This window comes from Pristiophorus japonicus, chromosome 14, assembly GCF_044704955.1.
Source record: "Pristiophorus japonicus isolate sPriJap1 chromosome 14, sPriJap1.hap1, whole genome shotgun sequence".
NCBI classification, from domain to species: domain Eukaryota; kingdom Metazoa; phylum Chordata; class Chondrichthyes; family Pristiophoridae; genus Pristiophorus; species Pristiophorus japonicus.
Genome location: NC_091990.1, coordinates 162,349,560 through 162,366,701, shown reverse-complemented (window position 1 = coordinate 162,366,701; position 17,142 = coordinate 162,349,560). Strand labels below are relative to the sequence as shown.

At 48.1% G+C, this 17,142-nt stretch overlaps 1 protein-coding gene across 2 annotated transcripts in view; it reads right to left on the bottom strand.

The window, feature by feature from the left end:
• ptprja (protein tyrosine phosphatase receptor type Ja) overlaps positions 1-17,142 on the bottom strand; it is a 275,279-nt gene that overhangs the window by 9,797 nt on the left and 248,340 nt on the right. For both annotated transcript variants that reach the window (XM_070899743.1, XM_070899744.1), the window contains 4 exons: positions 10,115-10,249; positions 7,689-7,808; positions 5,840-6,000; positions 3,204-3,339 (listed from right to left, as the gene is read on the bottom strand). In XM_070899743.1, the coding sequence (XP_070755844.1) occupies positions 3,204-3,339; positions 5,840-6,000; positions 7,689-7,808; positions 10,115-10,249 (552 nt within the window). The remainder of the gene's footprint in view (positions 1-3,203; positions 3,340-5,839; positions 6,001-7,688; positions 7,809-10,114; positions 10,250-17,142) is intronic.

Below are 17,142 nucleotides of genomic sequence, written 5' to 3'. Positions count from 1 at the left end.
TACGTTTAGGAAAAGGCAAAATAAATGAGTACAACATGAAAGGATGTTTCTCTATTGGCAGAGGCCGAGAAAGGAGAGTGTTGTGATTATTGATAATAACCTGAAAAGATCTGCTCAGTGAGGCAGGTACCAACAAGACAAATTAGAAATGGTAAGCATTTGGAGGATATAAAAAATTCAGCTGCCTGAAACCAATCTTTAAATTACAATATTCCATCTATGTAAAGTTAACATATAAACATGATACAATCCAGAAAGTGTTCCTTTTGAATCATAAGAGAGCCATGCTTCCATCACACACCCATTCTCCACCTTCTCCATGACAGTACCACTGGGAGAGTCTTAGAGATCAGCAACAGATGACCATGGAATTGATAAAAATGGAGAAAATAGAATACAAGAGTAAACTAGCAAGAAATATAAAAACAGATTGTAAGAGCTTCTGCAAGGATGTAAAATGGAAAAGATTAGAGAAAGTAAACATGGGTCCCTTAGAGGCAGAGACAAGAGAAATAATAATGGGGAATATGGAAATTGCAGAGACATTAAACAAATATTTTGTGTCTGTCTTCACAGTAGAAAACAAAACATACATATAGGAGATTGTGGGGAAACAAGGGCCTAATGAGAGTGAGATACTTTAAAGTGATTATTAATAAAGAAAAAGTAGTGGAGAAATTAATAGGACTAAAATACGATCAATCACCCTAGACCTGAGAACCTACATTCAAGGGTTTTAAAAAAGTGGCTGTGGAGATAGTGGATGCATTGGTTTTGTTCTTTCAGAATTCACTAGATTCTAGAACCGTCTCCATGGACTAGAAGGTTGCAAATGTCACCCTGCTATTCAAAAAGAGGGGGGGGAAAGAGAGAGAAAATGGGGAACTATAGGTCTGTTGGCCTGATATCTGTAATAGGGAAAATGCTAGAATCTATTAGGGGTGTGGTATCTTGGCACTTAGAAAATAATAATATGATTAGGTGGAGTCAACCTGCTTTTATGAAAGAGAAATCATGTTTGACAAATTTATTGGAGTTTTTTGAGGGTGTAACTAGCAGGGTAGATAAGGGGGAACCAGTCGATGTAGTATATTTGGATTTTCAGAAAGCATTCGATAAGGCGTCACACAAGAGGTTGTTACACAGATTAGGAGTCATGGGATTGGGGCAATGTATTGGCATGGATTGAGGATTATTTAACAGACAGAAAACAAACTAGGAATAAACGGTTCATTTTCGGGTTGGCAGGTTGTAAGTAGTGGGGTGCCCCAAGGATCAGTGCTGGGGCCTCAGCTATTTACAATCTATATCAATGACTTAGATGAGATGTTCGAGTGCATTATATCCAAGGTGACTGATGAGACAAAGCTAGGTGGGAACATAAGCTGTGAGGAGGACATGAAGAGCCTGCAAAGGGATATAGACAGGTTAAGTAGTGGGCAGGAAGGTAGCAGATGAGTACAATGTGGGGAAATGTGAAATTGTCCACTTTGGTAGGAAGAATAGAAAAGCAGAATGTTTTTCCAAAAGAGTGAGAGTCTAATAAATGTTGGAATTTAGAGGGATTTTGGTGTTCTTGTACATGAATCACAGAAAGTTAATATGCACGTACAGCAAGCAATTAGGAAGGCAAATGATATGTTAGCCTTTACTGCAAGAGGCTTGGAGAATACGAGTAAGGAAGTCTTGCTACAATTGTACAGGGCTTTGGTGAGACCACACCTGGAATACTGTGCACAGTGTGGTCTCCTTACCCAAGGAGGATAATACTTGCCTTGGAACAGTACACTAAAGGTTCACTAAACTAATTCCTGGGATGATAGGGCTATCGTACGAGGAGAGGTTGAGGAGAATGAGCCGATATTCTCTGGAGTTTAGAAGAATGAGAGATGAGCTCATTGAAACATATAAAATTCTTAAGAGGGCTTGACAGGGTAGATGCTGAGAGGGATATAGAAACAGGGCGGGAAAGTGCAGTTGAGGTAGATCAGCCACAATCTTATTGAATGGCAGAGCAGGCTCGAGGGGCTGTATGGCCTACTCCGATTTCTTATGTTCAGTCACCTATCCACCCACTGAGACTAACTGTGGCAACCATCCATCCCAGTGAGACCCTCACGGCCAACCACCAATCCCCTCTCCTTGTATGCCGTATAAGTGATTCCACACGTGGTGAATTGTGACTAACCCTAAAATATAGCACACCAATCAACTGTACTCGTGACATTGCAATGTGAACATTTAAAATATTTGAGGTCTTTCAGTTTCACCATCAAGACACAAGAGGGCTGATTCTCCACTCTTGGCAACATCTGGCATTCACAGGAGCGCTGGTCAGATATCCTGGGCCCACAGTAGTTGATTCTTCACCCATTTAAAATAATGGGTGGGAAATCTGGCACCGTTGGCCTGCAGTTGCACAACTTGTACTCCCTGACTGGGAATGTGGAATCAGCCCGAAGAGTCATCGTAAGCTTTGATAATGTTGAGTTTTACATTTGTGTTTTAAGTTAGTGCTGATGATACCAGTGGAGGTGATGACTGGGAGAAGAAATAGTCAGTAACACATCATGCTGGCTGTGAGGAGTTACTACGTTTGACATTCTGACGGAAATGGATTAACCAGAGATCTGGTCATGAACATAGGGTGCTGGTTGGCTGCTCACTGAACCAGACACGGAGGGAGCTGGATTAACTTCTTCCCAGTGCTTTGCTCAGTATGTTGGCAATGTCACCTGTATTGTTTCAATAACAATAATTACACAGAAAAAACTAGAATAAAAGTATATTTAACTAAGTTCTATGAAGTGTCAAGGGCACATAAAAACATTTAGCTAAATATTCTCATTATTTTGTATATATGTCAAGCTGTGGATACCAACAGTTCTTGATGCTCTAGCATTTATTTACTAATAAGGCAAACACATTAATAGAACTGTCTAAACCTCTGGACTCCAGCAAGAACAAAATAGAAGCACAAAGTGTTTTGGCTTTGTAGGCTAGGTTACCAGTGCTTGGGGGTCAGAAATGGCCTCTATGCCATAGGTTGGAATGTCCTTACTCACTGACACCTAGCTGTAGGACAAGCTTGTGGTTCCTTGTGATTGATATGCATTGGTGCCATTGATGATCTCCAGGCCATATGATGTTAACTCTGTTCACAGATGGACAACCGCACTATTCACTGTTGCTGGGTGTTTTACCTCAGTTTGCACCATGAGTGGTCGGTTCATTCGGAGCTGATAAACTATCCCCCAAATATCGACCTTTTTGTTGCCATCTATTTGATAAATCATGTGATCGATGGAAATGAATGTTCCTGTCCGACCAACTCCAGCACTGTGTGAGAAAAGAGACCAAAAGTCATTCACATTGCAACAATGATGGAGGGACACATTCCTCTCCCATCAGTCATTCCTCACCCGTCTTTGTTACCAGTGATGTTAGGTGAGAGGAAGAAAATCCTTTCACGAGGAACTGGAGTGGCACAATTGGTTAGACGTTAGCCTTTCATTTCAGCAGCACGAGTTTAAAAATGGCCCAGACTGATGGAACGAAAGGCATTGCACTGCAAGGGTTCTTTTGAAATTAATTTGAGCAGGATTTCAGTACCTAGTAAGCCTGGACCTACAGCACAAAGACAGACAGACAGACAGACTTGGATTTATACAGTATCTTTCACGACCACCGGACGTTTCAAAGCGCTTTACAGCCAATGAAGTATTTTTGAAGTGTAGTCACTGTTGTAATGCAAGAAACGTGGCAGCCAATTTGTGCACAGCAAGCTCCCACAAACAGCAATGTGACAATGACCAGATAATCTGTTTTTTTTTCTTATGTTTATTGAGGGGTAAATATTGGCCAGGACAATTTGACCGGGGATAACTCCCCTGCTCTTAGAAACATAGAAAATAGGTGCAGGAGTAGGCCATTCGGCCCTTCGAGCCTGCACCGCCATTCAATAAGATCATGGCTGATCATTCCTTCAGTAACCCTTTCCTGCTTTCTCTTCATACCCCTTGATCCCCTTAGCCGTAAGGGCCATATCTAACTCCCTCTTGAATATATCCAATGAACTGGCATCAACAACTCTCTGCGGCAGGGAACTCCACAGGTTAACAACTCTCTGAGTGAAGAAGTTTCTCCTCATCTCAGTCCTAAATGGCCTGCCCCTTATCCTAAAACTGTGTCCCCTAGTTCTGGACTTCCCCAACATCGGGAACATTCTTCCTGCATCTAGCCTGTCTAGTCCAGTCAGAATCTTATATGTTTCTATGAGATCCCCTCTCATCCTTCTAAACTCCAGTGAATAAAGGCCCAGTTGATCCAGTCTCTCCTCATATGACAGCCCAGCCATCCCTGGAATCAGTCTGGTGAACCTTCGCTGCACTCCCTCAATAGCCAGAATGTCCTTCCTCAGATTGGTGTCTTCGAAATAGTGCCATGGGATCGTTTACGTCCACTTGAGAGAGCAGATGGGGCCTTGGTTTAATGTCTCATCTGAAAGACAGCACCTCCGACAGTGCAGTGCTCCCATTTTTTGTGCTCAAATCTCTGGAGTGGGACTTGAACCCACAACCTTCTGACTCAGAGGTGGGAGTGCTACCCACTGAGCCACAGCTGACACGGTGAACTATCCCTAATTCAACACTAACTGGTAATCTCACTCAGCAAGGCCAAAAGGAGGCTGATGTGGGAAATGGAAGAAGAAAATCACACCGATACACCTTGGAACATTTCTGAATGGTGAAGGTGATTACGCGTGTAAGATGATGATGCAGTATGGGACAAATTATGGGGCAGGGGGTATATTGTTCTGAACCTGTGCCATATTAACTGGAAACCTTGATGTGGTCATTGGGAGATGGGAACAGTTCTGATCCCCAGCACCAATAGAGCTCACCTTGATGCACATAAAAAAATGAAGGCAAGAACAGGAAATCTTTTTATTGCAACTGTGCCTGGAAGGTAAACTGAACTGAATAACCAGGGGCAACAGTGCAATCTGATTTTAGAATTTTCCCCAGTGTCTCGGTCTGTGTGTCTCTCTCTATCTCATCATGTCCTGTGACTGTAAATCTCTAGCTCCTTCTGTATATGTCGTATGTGTCTGTGCATTGAACCCTTGGGCCGACCTTGCCTTCCGGCAGGATGCTGGTGGGACCGGATGGCAGTCCCACGCGGAAATGGGTAAGCAGGCTCCCAGTGGGTTTTAACTGCTGGGCCTCATTACTTGTCCGTTTTGTTTGGAACACAGCAGCTGGGTGGGGGGAGGGGGGGGTGGGTAGAGAGAGAAACTAAGATTGAGGGACACAGTGGTTCCCTCCTCCGTAGCACTGAGAGAAGATTGCCAGAGGAGAGTGGGGTGTTGCAAAGTCCCACGATTAGGATGGGTTCCCAGACTGCCAGAGGTCCGGACGTTCCTTGGGGGGGGGGCTGGAAGAGCGCCCAAGCGCCTCCTGGCCTCACTAATGAAAGTTTTTTTTAAAACGTTACCCTAGAGAGGTACCCTGGAGGTGGCTCTCCAGCAGCTTTACCTGGCAGCTGGCCGGAGATTGGAGGGAGCCTCACCCACCAGCAAAACCAGCAATGTTACAATGTGGCACCACTCCATCCTACCTGCTCCTTTCTCTCACTCACTCTACTCTACCCACAATTACAAGCAGGTTACAGGGAGGTAAAGATATTCATCTCTGCACCAGTACTGCCAGCCCTCACCTCACCCTGTATGTAACTCAGATACCGAAAGGAGAGAGCCTCTTAAATAGTCGTGTTGCAGAGGCTAGTCATTCAGAGCAAAGGTTTTATACAAAAAACAGTGAGGCGGTGGTCTGATCACCTGCAGTGCACCACAGTGGGCCCACTCATTGGGTGCTGATTGATGTACTGCCGCACTAAATTCCTGAACTCAATGAGGACAGCAGTGGTGCTTGGAACTCCATGGTCAGGCCAGCCTGTGAAGTGGAATTGCCGTAGGGAGCGTTTCTCTCCGGATTTATCCTGCAGGAAAGGAGGAAACAGATGCATTGTCAGAGGAGCTGAATAGGCAAAGCCAAACAACAAATGGTCTGGTGACTATGGCAGTTTTGGACGTTATACCGCATGATGATTTGGAAGGATAACACAGATGCCAGTGATGAAGCCAAGGCAAATATACACTTTGCAGCTACCATATTGGAGCGGAGTGAAATGTCATGTTTGTCATTGGTCCAATGAGATTTCTCAGCAACCAAAAACCTTCTTTAATCCTGCTTCTGATCTAAAAGACCAAAATAGAGCAGGTTTGTTGTATGTTTATCCCTCGAGACCGACTACCTAACTCACATACATTGGGTGCTGCTTATGCTGTTTGACCTCGGAGGACCAAGAGGAGCCCCAGCAGCAAGAAGACCTGTCTGCACCATCTACTCTTGCTCACATGTGATGAGTGAGTCACCACAACTATCTGACTTACTGGTTCCACCAAGGTGTGTGTATCTGTGCTGGTGCCTGGTGTGCATGAGTCCTGTGATTGTGCGCCCTCAGAGCCCGAACTGTTTGTGGGACACTTGATGGGTCTGAAAGAGTAAATATATGAATTAGAACTGTTACAATAAGAATGTTTTAAGTGACCATTATGCACATGATCATATTTCACTGGCTGCTGACATCAAGTCAACATGATTAACTGTTGTATGCCATGTGGCTATGTGATATTTAATTCTATCACCAGGTAGCTTGGAGTTCTCCATCTCTTCATCTTCCACGACTATCAACTTTGTTACTTCGCTGATCTCCAGTGTCTTCTCCTCTGCTATAGCCACTGTTGTTATGACTGGAGGGTCACCTTTGGTTCCCTGTGTCTCCAAGCTATTCTGTGCTCCCTTCTCCTGCAAGGAGGGAAACAAGAGAGCTTTGAGTGAGAGTGATGGAATGAGGGGAAGGGATGTTTGGGCAACATCTGTAGAGGGTGACTATGAGGGAGAAGTGTGACACTGCATTAAATGAGGGTGAGTGTCAGTGGCGGATGGTGATGTGAGTAAGGTGCTTAGACAGTGAGAAATGAGTGCACCTGTAAGGTAGGTTGGTGTGAGGAGTGATGTGCAGGAGTAGGCTTTGGAAGAGGGTTGAGGTGACACGCACATCAGGATGTAGTTGAATGTGGCATTGTACTCACCTTTCCTGCCCTCTTGAGGTCATTAAGTCTCTTACTGCACTGTATCCACGACTAACCACCACATTCCTGCTGCTTACCTCTGCCGCTATCTCCAGCCATGCTTTCTTGGTCTCTGCAGATGGCCTCTTCCTCCCGTCAGCAGAGAATAGGACCTCCCTGCTGGCCCCGACTCCCTGGAGCAGAATTTCCAGGCAGGGATCACTAAATCTAGGAGGGGCTGAGCCTGCATCTTTTATTCTGCAGCAATATAAATCTCTTTAGGAATAAACAAATCATTCTCTTTCCCACCAACCTTTCTTGAATCACCACTAACCTTGAACTGTCATCTTTGCATTGCTGCTTTAAATACCTGAGCTGAATTAGACCCATGCGTGACATTCATCATGCCTGCTCCCATTAATTGGTCGGGAAATCCGGAAGTCAGATTGTTAAAAAGCCACTGCAAAGCGCAACGCTTCAACTTCAGGGTTCCTTACGCAATCCGGGGCTTCCCCGTCGGAAAGGTAAAGATTCTATCCTTTAGGTGACTCACCTTTACTATTGTGAAGTCCCTGATGGTCCAGTCTGGAAGAGTTATTTCTGATGTCAAGGTAACAATTTTGTCTTCAAAGATGAGAGGACGTTCAGTCGGCCAGTACTGCTCACATTTTGCCTGCAATGTGACATAAATATTTTTTAAATAAAAATCAAATCTGACTGAGCATTTCATGGTATTCTACTGAAGTCTAGATTCATTTGATCAGCTTCAAGGACCAGAATGTTAATTCATAGTGACAAGTTCTTATTATCTTTGTACACCAGTGTGCCAGTGCAGCCTTCAGTCGCCTGAGGAAGCGAGTGTTCGAAGACCAGGCCCTGAAATCTGGCACTAAGCTTATGGTCTACAGGGCTGTAGTGATACCCGCCCTCCTATATGGCTCAGAGACATGGACCATATACAGTAGACACCTCAAAAGTGCTGGAGAAGTATCACCAGCGCTGCCTCCACAAGATCCTGCAAATCCACTGGGAGGATAGACGCACCAACGTCAGTGTTCTCGCTCAGGCCAACATCCCCAGCATCGAAGCACTGACCACACTCGACCAGCTCTGCTGGGCGGGCCACATCGTCCACATGCCCGACAAGAGATTCCCAAAGCAAGCGCTCTACTCAGAACTCCTACACGGCAAGCGAGGCTCAGGTGGTCAGAGGAAACGTTTCAAGGACACCCTCAAAGCCTCCCTAATAAAATGCAACCTCCCCACTGGCATCTGGGGGTCCCTGGCCCAAGACCGCCCAAAGTGGAGGAAGAGCATCCGGGAGGGCGCTGAGCACCTCGAGTCTCATCGCCGAGAGCATGCTGAAAGCAAGCGCAGGCAGCGGAAGGAGCGTGCGGCAAACCTGTCCCACCCACCCCTTCCCTCAACCACCGTCTGTCCCACCTGTGACAGAGTCTGTAATTCTCGTATTGGACTGTTCAGTCACCTGAGAACTCACTGAGTGGAAGCGAGTCTTCCTTGATTTCGAGGGACTGCCTTTGATGATGATCTTTATACACAATAGGAATGATCTTGCGATGTTATAAATTAAATAGAGGCCAATCCTGGTAACAGAGTGTCACGTGAAAGAAATACCCAGTTTAGAAACAGGGCTGTGCTGTTTCTTATCGATAATAAAGGACAAAGAGCTCAGTGCAAAATAAATGTGCAGTCATCGTGACTCTACACTTCAACTGTCAGCCATACAAACTCCTCCCAGGTCAGAGAAACAGTTTGACAATTTGCTGCACTCTACCATTGATTTAAAGTTCTCATTCAATATCACTACAAGGTGCAGACCTAGTAAAAGATCACAAGCTTCATAGGCACAGTGTAGGCCGAATCTAGTAACAGGGCAGGAACAGGGGCAACACAAGCCTCACAGTGACTTTTTCTGATGTGGAAAATCTGACTTATTGGGGGCATCGCTGTTTAAAAACTAGTTCCAATTCTGATGCCTCTCACTCTTGCTTATAAACACATCTTCATGTGTTCAAATGGGTTTGTGTTCAGACTCACGCTTTCCTCTGACATTGATGGCTGAGTCCTATTCATTCAACTCATGATATGACAGGATATCCAATAACTTTGGCAGGTCAAAGGTAAGAGATCATTAAAAGTCTCACTAATTAAAAAGACTGTTCAGGAAATCCTTAATATGCATCAACCTTTCACTCCCCCCCCGCCCAGAGCCTATTGAAACTTCCTATCAGGATATCCTGTTTGCTGCACAGTGATACATTTCTCTTACCGAGCTGAACAGGCTAGGTCCTTCTCCAGTGCGGCAAGACTGAATAAACGCTGGTGCCAACAAGTTATCCTGAACCCAAGACTTTCCACACAGGGACTCCTCAGATGCAGCAGTTCTCAGGCTCATTGGCTCGCTCACAGACAGCTTCTTTTGATCACCTGTTGGTTCTCACTTTACCTGCAAGGCCCTGATACTAGGCTAGGTCTACACTCTGCCTGTGAGGCTTGTGCCAGTTTCTCATAGGTGGCCTCCCTGGACTCCCATCCTTCAGCATACCCCTGTTGGTGCCATTCTTCCCAGCACACTCTTCTGGTGACACATTGGGGGTAATTATTACCGTCACGGCTTGGGTGATAAGCAGTTTCTACAGTTACTGCCCAGTTGGTGAAGGTGAAATGAGGTTCACAAGCCCCGGTGTCTGAAGCAATGACTATTTAAATTTAAAACCCACAAGACCACAATGGGACTGACAGGAAGGCCCTGTCTTTATGCAGCATCCATGAAGTGTGCCACTTTGAGATTCCGGAAATAACAGGCTCATTATATATCTGGTTTGCACGCCGAGCACGTGGGGACTGCCACGAATCATGAACGTTCTTGCTGCTGCCCGGTGAAAATACCGCAATGTGCTTTCACATTTATAGCACATCATTACACCGTTTGTACGTCAGTAAGAATGCTCCACCTACCCGCCCTTGCTCCACACACTTGGTGAGCATGACGATAGCTGGCACGTGATGTTCCCAAATCATTCGCCAGAAATCGCTCACTGTATTCATCAGTGGTCCCTGTGCAGCGACGAATTCTCTCTTTGTGTTATAGCCCTGGAAGGAAATGGAACATCTGATTAAGAGACGATGGAGAACCAGACTATATGGCACAATGACCTATCTCAAAGTGGGAAAACTCACTCGTCAGAAAAAATGTTCACAAAAATACAGGCAACAATGAGGGGAAGCACCTCCCCGGTGCTGAACGAGGGGGAAGACCCCCCCCCGGTGCTGAACGAGGGGGAAGCACACCCCCGGTGCTGAACGAGGGGGAAGCACACCCCCGGTGCTGAACGAGGGGGAAGACCCCCCCCGGTGCTGAACGAGGGGGAAGCACACCCCCGGTGCTGAACGAGGGGGAAGCACACCCCCGGTGCTGAACGAGGGGGAAGCACACCCCCGGTGCTGAACGAGGGGGAAGACCCCCCCCCCGGTGCTGAACGAGGGGGAAGACCCCCCCGGTGCTGAACGAGGGGGAAGACCCCCCCGGTGCTGAACGAGGGGGAAGCACACCCCCGGTGCTGAACGAGGGGGAAGACCCCCCCCCCGGTGCTGAACGAGGGGGAAGACCCCCCCCCCGGTGCTGAACGAGGGGGAAGCACACCCCCGGTGCTGAACGAGGGGGAAGACCCCCCCCGGTGCTGAACGAGGGGGAAGCACCCCCCCGGTGCTGAACAAGGGGGAAGACTCCCCCCCCGGTGCTGAACGAGGAGGAAGACCCCCCCCGGTGCTGAACGAGGGGGAAGACCCCCCCCCGGTGCTGAACGAGGGGGAAGACTCCCCCCCCGGTGCTGAACGAGGGGGAAGACCCCCCCCCGGTGCTGAACAAGGGGGAAGACTCCCCCCCCGGTGCTGAACGAGGAGGAAGACCCCCCCCGGTGCTGAACGAGGGGGAAGACCCCCCCCCGGTGCTGAACGAGGAGGAAGACCCCCCCCGGTGCTGAACGAGGGGGAAGACTCCCCCCGGTGCTGAACGAGGGGGAAGACTCCCCCCCCGGTGCTGAACAAGGGGGAAGACTCCCCCCGGTGCTGAACGAGGAGGAAGACCCCCCCCGGTGCTGAACGAGGGGGAAGACCCCCCCCCCCCGGTGCTGAACGAGGGGGAAGACCCCCCCCCCCCGGTGCTGAACGAGGGGGAAGACTCCCCCCCCCCCCCCGGTGCTGAACGAGGAGGAAGACCCCTCCCCCGGTGCTGAACGAGGGGGAAGACCCCCCCGGTGCTGAATGAGGGGGAAGACCCCCCCGGTGCTGAACGAGGGGGAAGACCCCCCCCCGCTGCTGAACGAGGGGGAAGACCTCCCCAGTGCTGAATGAGGGGGAAGACCCCCCCAGTGCTGAATGAGGGGGAAGCACCCCCCCGGTGCTGAATGAGGGGGAAGACCCCCCCCGGTGCTGAATGAGGGGGAAGCACCCCCCCGGTGCTGAATGAGGGGGAAGCACCCCCCCGGTGCTGAATGAGGGGGAATACCCCCCCCCCCCAGTGCTGAACGAGGGGTCAGTCGTTGCAGACACTGCAGTGCCATCAAGTGTCACATGACTTACCGCAGGAGTGTCTAGACCCACACTATTTATCTCCGTCAAACTGAAATTCATGACTTAAACCAAATAACCCCCAGTGGCACTGCAGAATTGTGACAAAATAACGGGGATTTCCCTCATTTCTTAGAGGAATTGCAGTCAGCTGTTGATAAATATTGTTACTCGGTCGCTAAATTGTTTTAAAATTGCTCATTAACCTCCACCTGTTTCTGTTCATGAAACCACTCTTGTACTTTCCCATTGTACAGTTAACACTGCTGCACACAGTTCATGTTGACAGGCAGAGCTGCCCATTGTGTGCGTGTCTGTGTCCCATCATCTGCGTGTGAGTGTGAGTGCACATAGCAGAAGAGATTACAAGGAGTGATGTGGTCAGGAGGATCTGGGTGCAGTGGTGTAAACCTTTCAATGATCGCATTAGATCAGGGAACGTTAGTACAAAGCCACACACTTCCCTTCATCCTGCTGTGCCTCTCATCACTCCCCATCACTCTGCCTTCCCTACCGTACCCCTGCACATCCTTACTCACGCCAACTTACCTTGCACCGCCACCCATCCTTCTCTATCTACATGATCAGTTCCCCATCCCACAAGCCATCCCTCACACTCACTAGCATCCTTGTCCAATCATACCAACAAACAACAAGGGCAGGCACTTGGGTGTTTTATCCAATTTCACGTAAAGTTTCTGTTAATGTGGTGTCAAACATTGAAACCTTTATTTTCAACACTCTTTGTTCTTGGACAGATTTGTGTGTATTTTTGGAAGTGACTTAGTGAGTTGCAGTAAATGGTGAGATATAACGGTACTGTTATGTATCTGGACTTGCATATACTCTGTACAGCTACAGAGGGCTCATTCCCCGGGGTCCCAAGGGATCTCATAATCCCTTGGGAGCACAGGTATTTAAGAGTGCTTCACAGGTTGGAGAGGCACTCTGGAGACCTGAAATAAAAGACTAAGGTCACACATTACTTTGAGCTCACAGTGTTCAGTCTGACTCTTTCTCCATACACTACAACTGGCGATGAGATACAGATAGTGAACCCAAAGATGCAGAGAACATTGGGCATCCTGGAGAAATTCTCGGAGGGAGATGATTGGGAAACTTTTGTGGAGCGACTCGACCAATACTTCGTGACCAACGAGCTAGATGGGGAAGAGAGCGCTCCCAAACGTAGAGCGATCCTCCTCACCGTATGGCCTCATGAAGAATCTGCTCACTCCAGCGAAACCCACAGAGAAATCGTACGATGATTTGTGCACACTGGTGCGAGAGCATTTGAACCCGAAGGAAAGCGTTCTGATGGCGAGGTACTGGTTCTACACCTACAAAACATCTGAAGGTCAGGAAGTGGCGAGTTATATCACCGAGCTAAGACACCTTGCAGGACTTTGTGAATTTGAAGGACATTTGGAGCACATGCTCAGAGACTTTTTCGTACTTGGCATTGGCCACGAAATCATACTTCGCAAACTTTTGACTGAAGAGACCCAACCTTGAGTAAGGCCATAGCGATAGCCCAGGCGTTCATTGCCACCAGTGACAATACAAAGCAAATCTCTCAGCACACAAGTGCTGCTACAAGTACTGCGAACGAAGTGATGTTGTTTTCGAATCGTAACGGACAGAGCAGGTCACACATACCTGCAACTACACGTCCGCAGATGTCTCAGAATCCACTATCAAGGGTGATGAATGCAAGGCCATTAACACCTTGATGGCGCTGCGGGGGTGATCATCGTTTCCATTTATGCCGATTCAAAGGATACATTTGCAAGGGCTGTGGAACAATGGGACACCTCAAACGAGTGTGCAGGCGAGTTGCTCGGCCTGCTAAACCTGCAAAGCACCACGTTGCAGAGGAGGACAGATCCACGGTGGATCACGACGAAACAGAACCTCTGATAAAGGAGGCAGAGGTACATGGGGTGCACACATTCACCACGAATTGTCCCCCGATAATGCTGAAGGTTGAACTAAATGGACTCCCGGTGTCAATGGAGCTGGACACGGCCGCGAGCCAGTCCATCATGGACAAAAAAACTTTCGAAAGGTTGTGGTGCAACAAAGCCTCAAGGCCCGTCTTAACTCCAATTCGCACGAAACTAAGAACTTATAAGAAAGAACTGATTCCTGTAATCGGCAGTGCTACCATAAAGGTCTCCTACGATGGAGCGATGCACAAGCTACCACTTTGGGTGGTACCGGGTGATGGTCCCACGCTGCTCGGCAGGAGCTGGCTGGGAAAGATACGCTGGAACTGGGACGACATCTGAGCGCTATCGCCCGCTGACGACACTTCGTGTGCAGAGGTCTTAAACAAATTTCCTTCGCTGTTTGAACCAGGCATCGGGAAATTCCAAGGAACAAAAGTGCAGATCCACCTCATTTCGGGGGCGCGACCCATCCATCACAAGGCGAGAGCAGTACTGTATATGAAGAGAGAAAGGGTAGAAATTGAGCTCAACCGGCCACAAAGAGAGGGCATCATCTCACCGATCGAGTTCAGCAAGTGGGCCAGTCCTATTGTCCCAGTCCTCAAGAGAGATGGCACCGTCAGAATCTGTGGCAATTACTATCAATCGTTTCTCCCTGCAGGACCACTACCCACTTCCAAAAGCCAACGACCTCTTTGCAATGCTGGCGGGAGGAAAGACGTTCACGAAGCTGGATATGACTGAAGCCTACATGACGCAGGAACTGGAGGAATCATCGAAGGCCCTCACCTGCATCAACACGCACAAAGGTCTTTTTGTTTATAACAGATGCCCATTTGGAATCCGATCAGCGGCGGCGATATTCCAGAGAAACATGGAAAGTTTACTGAAGTCGGTCCCGCAAACCTTGGTCTCCCAGGACGACATCTTGGTCACAGGTCGGAACACAGCGAGCATCTGCAGAACCTGGAGGAGGTTCTTAGTCGGCTCAACCACGTGGGGCTCAGGTTAAAACGCTCAAAGTGCGTTTTCCTGGCGCCTGAAGTGGAGTTCTTGGGAAGGAGGATTGCGGCGGATGGCATCAGGCCCACCAACGCGAAGACGGAGGCAATCGAGAACGCACCGAGTCACAGAACGTGACGGAGCTGCGGTCAATCCTGGGATTCTTGAACTACTGGGTCTCAGCACTCTGCTAGAACCACTACATGTCTTACTACGAAAAGGGGGCGAATGGGTTTGGGGCAAAAGCCAAGAAAATGCCTTTGTAAAAGCGAGAAAATTGTTATGCTCAAACAAATTGCTTGTGTTGTATGATCCATGTAAGCGTTTGGTACGAGCATGTGATGTGTCGTCATATGGCGTCGGGTGTGTATTGCAACAAGCCAATGATTTCGGGAAACTGCAACCGGTTGTTTATGCATCCAGGAGTCTGTCTAAGGCTGAGAGAGCCTACAGAAGATAAAGGTACGCGGAGTCAGTGGAAATGTATTAGCATGGATAGAGAATTGGCTGGCTAACAGAAAGCAGAGAGTCGGGATAAATGGGTCCTTTTCGGGTTGGAAATCGGTGGTTATTGGTGTGCCACAGGGATCGATGCTGGGACCACAACTGTTTACAATATACATAGATGACCTGGCAGAGGGGACAGAGTGTAGTGTAACAAAATTTGCAGATGACACAAAGATTAGTGGGAAAGTGGGTTGTGTAGAGGACACAGAGAGGCTGCAAAGAGATTTAGATAGATTAAGCGAATGGGCTAAAGTTTGGCAGATGGAATACAATGTCGGAAAGTGTGAGGCCATCCACCTTGGGAAAAAAAAACAGTAAAAGGGATTATTATTTGAATGGGGAGAAATTACAACATGCTGCGGTGCAGAGGGACCTGGGGGTCCTTGTGCATGAATCCCAAAAAGTTAGTTTGCAGGTGCAACAGGTAATCAGGAAGGCGAATGGAATGTTGGCCTTCATTGCGAGAAGGATGGAGTACAAAAGCAGGGAGGTCCTTCTGCAATTGTATAGGGTATTGGAGAGGCCGCACCTGGAGTACTGCGTGCAGTTTTGGTCACCTTACTTAAGGAAGGATATACTAGCTTTGGAGGGGGTACAGAGACGATTCACTCGGCTGATTCCGGAGATGAGGGGGGTTACCTTATGATGATAGATTGAGTAGACTGGGTCTTTACTCGTTGGAGTTCAGAAGGATGAGGGGTGATCTTATAGAAACATTTAAAATAATGAAAGGGATAGACAAGATAGAGGCAGAGAGGTTGTTTCCACTGGTCGGGGAGACTAGAACTAGGGGGCACAGCCTCAAAATACGGGGGAGCCAATTTAAAACCGAGTTGAGAAGGAATTTCTTCTCCCAGAGGGTTGTGAATCTGTGGAATTCTCTGCCCAAGGAAGCAGTTGAGGCTAGCTCATTGAATGTATTCAAGTCACAGATAGATAGATTTTTAACCAATAAGGGAATTAAGGGTTATGGGGAGCGGGCGGGTAAGTGGAGCTGAGTCCACGGCCAGATCAGCCATGATCTTATTGAATGGCGGAGCAGGCTCGAGGGGCTAGATGGCCTACTCCTGTTCCTAATTCTTATGTTCTTATGTACAGCATGATTGAAAAAGAAGCGTTAGCGTGTGGTAATGGGGTAAAGAAAATGCACCAATACCTGTTTGGGCTAAAATTCGAATTGGAAACTGATCATAAGCCACTTATATCCCTGTTTTCCGAGAGTAAAGGGATAAATACCAATGCATCGGCCCGCATCCATAGATGGGCGCTCACGTTGTCTGCATACAACTACGCCATCCGCCACAGAAAAATGTGCCGATGCTCTCAGTAGGCTGCCATTGCCCACCACAGGGGTGGAAATGGCGCAGCCCACAGATCTAGCAATGCTTATCTAAGCATTTGAGAGTGAGCAATCACCTGTCACTGCCCGGCAGATCAAAACCTGGACAAGCCGGGACCCTTTATTATCTCTAGTCAAAAGCCCTGTGCTTCACGGGAGCTGGTCCAGTGTCCCAGTGGAAATGCAGGAAGAGGTAAAGCCGTTCCAGCGACGCCAAGATGAAATGTCTATACAGGCAGACTGTCTTCTGTGGGGCAATCGAGTAGTGGTCCCTAAGACGGGCAGAGACACCTTCATCAATTACCTCCACAGTACCCACCCAGGCATCGTAATGATGAAAGCGATAGCCAGATCCCACGTGTGGTGGCCCGGCATCGATGCGGACTTCGAGTCCTGCGTTCACAGATGTAATACATGCTCGCAGTTAAGCAATGTACCCAGGGTGGCATGGCTAAGTTTATGGTCTTGGCCCTCCAAACCGTGGTGTAGGGTATACGTCGACTATGCAGGCCCGTTCATGGGTAAAATGTTCCTTGTGGTTGTAGACGCATACTCCAAGTGGATTGAATGTGAGATAATGTCGGCTAGCACGTCCGCTGCCACCACTGAAAGCCTGC